The 9,030-nt window shown below is 37.4% G+C and overlaps 1 protein-coding gene across 3 annotated transcripts in view; it reads right to left on the reverse strand.

Moving 5' to 3' along the window:
* Positions 1-658: 658 nt before the first annotated feature.
* Positions 659-9,030, reverse strand: part of scaf4b (SR-related CTD-associated factor 4b) — a 40,756-nt gene continuing 32,384 nt past the window's right edge. Inside the window, exons 17-20 of one of the 3 annotated variants that reach the window (XM_016530545.1) lie at positions 2,949-3,096; positions 2,339-2,401; positions 1,472-1,955; positions 659-1,428 (exon numbers count right to left, since the gene is read on the reverse strand). In XM_016530545.1, the coding sequence (XP_016386031.1) occupies positions 1,477-1,955; positions 2,339-2,401; positions 2,949-3,096 (690 nt within the window). In that variant the 3' untranslated portion in view covers positions 659-1,428; positions 1,472-1,476. Of the gene's footprint in view, positions 1,956-2,338; positions 2,402-2,948; positions 3,097-9,030 lie in introns of all 3 variants that reach the window. The other 2 variants (XM_016530544.1, XM_016530543.1) reach the window with 2 other exon arrangements.

Below are 9,030 nucleotides of genomic sequence, written 5' to 3' on the forward strand. Positions count from 1 at the left end.
ATATAAATTCACAAACCATTATTAATAGTAATATATTAGTATAGCATAGTATGATCATATAGTAGTAATAGTAATACATTAGTAATATATTACTACATATAATCTTACATTTATTTTTATGTGTTGTTTTTGCAAAAAATCCTGGCTCTATGTGCATTAACAGCACTACAGCGAAATATCTATTCATAACACACACAAAATTAATCACATCTACAAAACTGATGAATATTAAATGTATGCCATGGATTGTTCACTCATGGATTGTGCTGTAACAATTCAACTGTACCTGTACTACATTTTAGATTTAGAATAACCTGCCTTAAACGTTTGAATTTACATTCAAATTAACAATTGAAATGTAGTTAATATTTAATTTTAACTGGCACATGTGTTGAAAACAGTGTTATTTTAGTATAATTATAGCCTAATTTTATAATTTAGTTCAAGCATGCTTTTAATTTAGTTCAAGTTGTAGTAATTTTGTTGATTTTATTAATTTTTATTTCAGTTTTACTTTTAGTTATTCAAGTTAAACTAAACTAAAATTTAAAAAAAAAATTGCCTTGGCAACTAGCTGAAATTAAAAGAAAAAGGTTTTAATATTTTATTTTAGTTAACTTTTTTTTTTTTTTCAAGTAACGATTTTTTTTATGCCTTTAGTTTTAGTTAACTATAATAACCCTGGTTGAGAAATAAATTTTTCCTCATTTTACCAGACTGACAGGGTTCAGGTCTGAGTCTTGACAAATGGCGCCCTCTACTGAGACAACCGCAATACTGCATTCTCTACACTTCAAGTCCTTACAAAAGAAAACTTACAAGTCAAGTTTAAGTAGCCACAACATTTACTCGTGTTTGTTTTAGCATGTTAATATAAACCATTAAGACGAGAAAAAGAAAACAAGAATGATTGGTAAAAAATAGCTTCGTAAAATTAACCGGCCGAAGATGATGCTCTACCGCTGACAGGCGTTTCGCTTTTCTTCCTTCCTAAAAGCCTACAGAAGCTTTAAAGTAAATACTACCGCCGAATATACAGAACGGAAGATGGGCTGAACAGTTTCCACAGGTTTTTTCTTTATAGTAGAACAATTGTGAAATGTGCAAACCTGGACTATTTACATTGAACATGTTACACTAGACCTCTAATATTAGTCTGTGGTAGTGAGTGTAACGTCCAAAAACAACAGACCTCGAAGATTTCGCATGGAGCGAGATGGGAATTTCATAATATACATGATCCCTGGTTGTGTCTCGCCTATTCAAGCGAACATGACGACATGTAAAGAGGTGAGCACCATCACTCATATTCGGAGATGTTGACTTTTAGAAACAGTGTCTATTAATTTTATATGGACTCCGTATATAATACGTAGAATATGTTCTCCGTATTCCCGTTTCACAAGGACGTAGAGTACTGTTTTGCACAGTCCAGTCACAGCTGAAGTCAGCAGTGCCTTAAAAAAAACACGCAACTCAGTTCCCAAAGCCACTTCGTCCGCGAGGGCCGCCCCTTCCCCATCCACCCCGCTGAAACGGTGGCTCGTTTCCGAATCTGTCTGGGCCCCTTTCTGGACCTTGATCTCGCCAGTGCGGTTCCTCCCCTCTAGGACGCATTGGGAGCCTGTGAGGGGGGAAATCGTGTCTTGGAGGACCCATCATGCGCATCCGGAATCGGCCCACGGGGGGTTCTCCGAACATGGGGTTGGGGCCCCTAGGGGGCATCATTTGAGGGGGCATATTGGGAGGGGGCATGATGGGACGGGGCCCGTTATTAGCGAAAGGGGGCATGAAGGGTGGGCGGAGTCCCACAGGGGCGTGTGGCGGTAGGGGCCCCGGTCTGGGCCCCAGAATCCCCCCGAGAGGAGGCGGACTGAGCGCTTGAGCTCCTGTCAGGTCCATGTGCCTCTTGGGAGCCTCGTGGGATTCATCTGAAGGTTCTTCAATTGGGGTTTCTGATATTGCAAAAGACAGAAACATCACATTTAGCTACAGACAGCCTTTAACATCTCCAACATCATTTCTATACGTGTCAACCAAGTCCAGTTTCCAAATATTGCCAAGTAAAACAGGATATTAATGTAGTTTTATAGAGATACACTTGACTGTATGCATCTGGAACTGACTTGTGACTGGTTCATATCAGAACAGAGTTTGATTTCACTGAAAATTGTACAACATTAGCAGTATTGAGTGCATTTTGAAAGATTTTATAAACCATTATGGTTTCTTTGGAGTTACGCGCACTGATAAATCATGAATTATTTACAATGGGACCAGGAACATTTTTGATTTCATGTTGAATTGAACTGTACATTGAGTTACAGTTGATTGATACCTGTGACGGATGGAGGAGGACCTGCAGGGTTCAGAGAGGCCAACGGGACAGCAGGAGCAAATCCTGTTTAAAACAAGGTAACAATTCATGATAAGGTGAATTTGTGTTATTATTTCATGCTAGGTCTATCTATTAATCTAAACACAGGAAAATAAAAGATTTGGGGTCAGTATGATTTTTTTTTTAATTGCTCACTGCTCACCAAGACTATGTTTATTTGATTAAAAGATTATTACAATTTAAACTAAGGGTTTTCTAAGTTAATATATTGCAAAATATAATTTATTCCTGTGATGCTGAACTGAATTTTCAGCATCATTACTCCAGTCTTCAGTGTCACATGATCCTTCAGAAATCATTCTAATATACTGATTCACTGCTCAATAAACATTTCTGATTATTATCAGTGTTGAAAACAGTTGTGCTGCTCAATATATTTGTGGAAACCAAGATACATTTTTTTAAGGATTCTGATTAATAGAAAGTTCAAAAGAACACCATTTATTTGAAATAGAATGATTTGTAACATGATGTCTTTACTGCCACTGTTGACCAATTTAATGCATCCTTCCTGAATAACAGTATTAATTTCTTTCAGAAAAGGAAGTACCTGCAGGCATCTGTGGGGGGTTAAATCCAGGAGGAGGGAATGACGGAGGGGAGGCTCCTGTGATCATGGCTGGAGGTGGTAAACTCATGTTAGGAGGGGGTCCTGGGATGACGGGATTCATCGTAGCAACAGGTTGAACTGAGGGGCTCTATAATGTAGTGAAGAAAAGGCTGTGTGAAAGGACATTTCTAACATCAATGAGACTTGAGAAATCATACAGATATGTCTCAGGACATGAGGAGGCAAAGAGTGTTCTGCTGTATTCTTTATTGCACACAAAACGCAAACACTTTGGATACAACCTTTTAAACTATACCTGAAAGTTTTCAAATCAAAAGTGGGGGACCAATCCCGGAAAGAATAATGTCACATGTGCAGGGTAATACTATTTTGATTTTTCATTTGAAAAACACTTTTAAAATTGATTTGATGCCATCTGAAGCCGATCTTACAGCTACTGTACAATATTCAGAGCTCAAAACGCTGATGTTTCTTCTTCCATCCCCTTTTTTACACCCAGTGTGAATAAAAAATAACTACTGTTTAATATTATATGACACAGCAAGATCCATCGCCTGACCCTGGCATCACATGCGCTCTGAAACGTCAGCACCAACTTTGAAAAGACTTTGGAAGTTGGTATAAAATGCTGTGGAGAACGTCCTCATTGCAAGGTGAAGGCATGTGTTTGGCGAACTTGTTTTCATCCAAGTCATCTCAGTGCATGATCATTTAGAAATAACAGAGTATGATTGCATTTTGTCCATGAGCGAGTGTGAATCTGTGGCAACTGATCTCAATGATGGTGAAAACGTGGATGATGTTAAAATACACAAATGTAGAAGGAAGCAGCATCATCTTTAGCCAGCTCTTCTGAAAAAGTATCTACATCAGTCAAGCTATTTAAAGGAATAGTTCACCCACAAGTAATCCACATGACTACCATCCACCAATTAATGTCTCATGAAAGGAAAAGCTGCGTGTTTGTCATAAATCCATCAATTAGACATTATTGCTTTCAGCTAAAATCGGAGTCCTCCATAATATTGCTTTTAGTGGAAAAGTGGTCCTGTCTGAATCAGGAAGAGAGATCAAATACTGTTTACAAATGAAAACCATCCAAAACAGATCTAAACAAAGATGTTGTTGGATTTTGACTGGAGGCTGGACTTTTTCACTGGAGGAAGCGTTATGCATTATGGCCAGATTTTGGCTAGAAGCTAAAATGAAATCTCCTTGATGGATTTGTTTCTTACAAACACGCAGCTTTTGGCTTGTTAACTGATGGACTGGAGTGGTGTGGATTATTGTGATGTTTTTATCAGCTGTTTGGACTCTCATTCTGACGGCACCCAATCACTGCAGAGCATCCATTGGTGAGCAAGTGACGCAATGTTACATACATCCAAATCTGAGGAAGAAACAAACTCTTCTACATCTTCCATGGCCTGACGGCGAGTACATTTTCAGCAAATTTTATTTTTTGGGTGAATTATTATTTTAATCACACAGCCAGTCTTTTGACTTTCAGCATAAAGTCTGGTCCACTTTGCAACTTTTCCTATAGGCCACCCACTGAATACTTGAATGTTGCTGAAAGTCAAAGCCAGTCTGCTGATTGGAGATGACTAATTTCACCGAAAATCACCTACTGTATCATGGACACAGAATCTGCTCATTTTTATTAATTTTTTTTTTTAGATGCAGACTGCAAGTCTGTCCAGCGGGAGGATATCAAACATGTTTTGAGAACACATTGGTTTGAGTTACCATGTGTCTCCTATAGAGCGTGTTTCTGTGTGAGTGTGTTGTGTTTGGAACTACTTCAAAGTCTGGTAGTGTGTGATCCCAAGCATTTAATACATGATCGCCAGTTTTAAACTGTAACCATTTTTAAAGTCAGCAAGGCTGTGATACCTAATCTTGTAAAATCTGTTCAGATTCGAACATTTGTGTAGTGTATTCCAGTCTTTAGGCAGTGAAAAGATGGTCTGTGCAGTATTCAAGGTACCTGAATGCAGTGCAGTTTTTTGGTGCAGGGGTTATCTGAAATATTACCACCTAGTGTTAAATATAACGTTTTAAAATAACAGCACAGCGACTGCATTAGCAATTTCTCTCTCTCTCTCTATATATATATATATATTATGATATACAAAAAATAATATATTATTGTTAATATATATTATTAAATTAAATATATATATTTTTTAAATTGACTGCATCGAGGCCAAGATTGCCAAGGAGAGAATTTAGAGGGAACTTTTTAGGTTTTGCTCCAGTAGTACTTATACATTCACTTATTAGCAATTATTTTTTATAATTTTTAATTGTTTCAAAGTTTGGTCACAGCTGAATGGACTGAATCCCAGATATCCACTGACCCTAGAGGCACAATCCTCACAAACACTTCTAATGTGCATGCAGAAGGACGGCAGAACGATGACATCTAGAGGCACGTTTTGCATTTTGTGGCTGCTTGTACTGGTCAGAAACTGAAGAAAAGATTAATGCAATAGTTTCTAACTAACAGTACTTAGCAATAGACTTTCCTTTTGGGGATTTACATTATTATGTTCAGTTATTTATATACTGTTTTAGAATTATTCATACTCCGATTACATTAAACACTACTAATTTACTAATTACATTCAATTGAAACAAATGACTGTTTACATGTGCATATTTTAAATGTCATTTAAAAATGGTTATTTTAACACTTATTTTATAACACTTAAGGTTCAGTTTGCAAACATGAGTTGGGCCTCAGGAACATGTATTAATTTAGGTTTGTTCAATGATTAAAAATAATATTGTTTGTTCAGAATACATTAGCTAAAGTTAATTTATACACCTTGAAAATGGTTAAAGATGTATAGTATGTGTAGCAATGAACATTAACTTAAATGTTGAAGTTTTGTTCATTGTTAGATTATAATACCTATAACGCAATAACTAATGAATAGAGCATAATTGTGAAGTATTACCAAAAATATTTAACATATTTCAATTAAATTTATACACTGTAAATAAGAACTATTTAGCCATTTAAAATCACAACTTAACTCTCTAAATGCCATTTTATTAGGTATCAAGTTACCAAGCAAGCAAAAAGAGGCACAATACTTTTTGTTCTTCATTTTAACCAGCATTTGCTTTAGAATTCTTTTAGTGCTATTATTCTTTAAAATATACAAAAATATATTTTGTCATCTAAAGACTGAAATATAATACAAAGCGTTTGTACAGATTTTGCACATACGGACGACTCAACGTTAGTTGCTGATAGTCAGAGCAAGTCTGCAGATGTTGAGAAGTCAGAGTTGACCAAAGAAAATCTCAGTGTATGATGAGCACAGACTCTGATTTCATTCAGTCATCGGAGATCAAACGTCTGATATTTTGAGCCGATTTTAGAACACATTGTTTTCATTTGTCATACAAAGGAACATTAAACAATAGAAGAAAAACCTAAATAACACCTCTTTATGTCTGGTGTCCATATTCTTGCTTACTTATCAAACAAGACAAAAGTTATATACACACTACTAATGTTTATTAATAATAATAATAACAATAAAGGTCTGTACGGTATTAAGAGTTTGAGACCGATACCGATGATAGTAATTCACGCACAAACTCGGGAGTGTTTCACAGGAGAATCGGTAGATCCTCCGCACTTACAGCGCCTTCCTGATGCTGGCTTGAGATCTCAGTAACTCTCCAGGTCCTGGATCAGACCTTCTTGAGACTGAACCTTCAACCTTTGAGTTAATGATCTGAATCCTGAACCATTAGGCTTGTGTTTGCATCCATGGTTTATTAAAAAAAACTGAATTCCACAGCACACTGGAGCAAACTGAAAATGAAACTATGAATTTGTGCTCAAGTTCATTAAAAATACGAATTTTAGAATTTGAGGTCACAGTTGCTATTGGGTGAAATTTAATTCATTAGCTCTTGCTAATGCACTGGTGAATGTATCAAAATGTGTATTGAAACAATATTCCTTAAAAGTAATTATAGTGTTGTTAAAGGGGACATCGGATGCCCATTTTTCACAAGTTGGTATGATTCTTTAGGGGCTTCATGAAATGCCTGCAACATACTTTGGTTAAAATTCCTGAATGGACATGTAAAACACCCTTTTTATCTTGCCAAAAACAGCTCCGTTCACAGCGAGCCGTTTCGGTCAACAAGACCAAGTCCTATCTAAATGAATGCGTGAATCCTGAAATCTCATAAACTGCCCTATGAACTCACAATTAAAGTCCCCATGAAATCAAAATTAAAGTTTTTTAGGTGTTAGTATCAATATGTTAGTCTTAAGGTTATCTATAAGGCAGCGTACCCACTGTAAATAGATGCTGAAGCTGCGGCTGAGATCGGTCGCTTGTTTACGGTGTAGTATTTCCTGTACAGTGAATGGCACGTAGTGTACAATGTAGGCGATAGGGAACGATTCAGACAGTGTAAATATGCTTTCGATTGGGGCAAATGAGGTCTGGTTTCACGTTGTGTCACGCGAAACGCGGCAGCGGGCACAGTCTGATCCGGACTTTGGCTCCGGTCCAGAGATGCGATCGCTCGGAGCAGATCATATGCGCGAGTCAGCATATATTAAACACTTAAAACTACACAGCCTCAGCATGATTATGATCACTATTTTGTTTTACTAAGAGTTTCATATTGAATATAGGGGGTAATCTATTAGACTGTGGCTGTCAAATGCGGCTTTACCGAGCTCAAGGGCTCTGACCCGTGCAGATATAAACAAAATGCTATTGGCTAATTTAAAAAGGGGGCGGGGCTGCTCGATATGTCCCGCCCTGTCTTCCTGTTTCAGTTGAAATTACGTCACAACGCTGCTATTTCAAGGCACTTCAGGGGACCTTTAAGTTACATATTTCAAAGCAGCACCAAATCTGAAATTAACTGCCCCATGAATGTTGTTTCAAAAAAGCTTATTTTTCAGGCTAGACAAGCCAGTGTTAGGCATGTGCAGTTTTAACGCACTTATGACTGCGCATGTGCATTGGCTGGTTTAGCCTCAGGTTTCTATGGGAACCGGAGCTTATAACGGCCTCTGCAGTGATGCAATGACTTTACTCAGCGGATCAATCAGCGATTGCCGCTTTCATTTAGAAGGCGGGACTATTCTGCCATATTGTGCATTGCAGTTTCTCAGATTCATAATTATAGGAGTGAACTGTCTTTGTATTTCCATAGTCTTTGGTGGCTGTCATGTTGGGAGAATACGAAGACTCATGTTCACTTTTATGTCTAACCACACCTGCATCGTTTATGAGACATTATTGTTGCTACAGCAGCTCGAGAGCAGAGAAAATGCCAGATAGCATACAACTGGCTGACGGCAGAAATATGCTAATGGTCCCTTTTCACATTCCAGGGTTTCTCAGCAGCGGAAGTCGTCATAGTTGGGAGAGTACCACAAATATATTTTTTGCATTCCCAGTTGCTCAAATAGCAAAAGAAAAACTCCACGATAGTGTGTTCAAGACTTTCAATAAAAGGAAAAAAATTGAGAGAGACTGATAACGGCTGTCAGAAGAGAGAACGATGTCAAATTTACCGTCCCTCCCATAGACGCTGCATTAGAAACACCCTCGCATTAGCGTTAACTGTTTTTTTGTAATTTGATGCAAAAGTGATATAATACAAAGAATAGTGTTATAAATGTAGATTTTTTTTTTTAAAAATACAAATATTAAAAACTTTCGAGGATTTACGATGCTGATGACCGTTAAACGTGTCATCACAGTCTTGTGAAAAGGGTCCATACGGGACAGTCCATCAGCGTTCCTGGGCGGGGCTTAAGCAATATGACGTCATACTGCTCAGAAACGGCGTGATAATTGAGACGTTTTGGGGTTTTTGGGGATAAAAACAGGAGTGAATGGATTTCTATCATTGTAGGGTAGTTGTGTCCACACACTGCTAAGACACATTTAAATGCAAACACCATGTAAAAGTGAATTTTGCATCTATCTTTGAAGTTCGATACATAACTGCATTTCTTATATTACATTATACATGATTTAAATATATTAACATTACCTGT

The sequence above is a fragment of the Sinocyclocheilus rhinocerous genome, unplaced genomic scaffold (assembly GCF_001515625.1).
Source record: "Sinocyclocheilus rhinocerous isolate Xijiao unplaced genomic scaffold, SAMN03320098_v1.1 scaffold2589, whole genome shotgun sequence".
NCBI lineage: Eukaryota > Metazoa > Chordata > Actinopteri > Cypriniformes > Cyprinidae > Sinocyclocheilus > Sinocyclocheilus rhinocerous.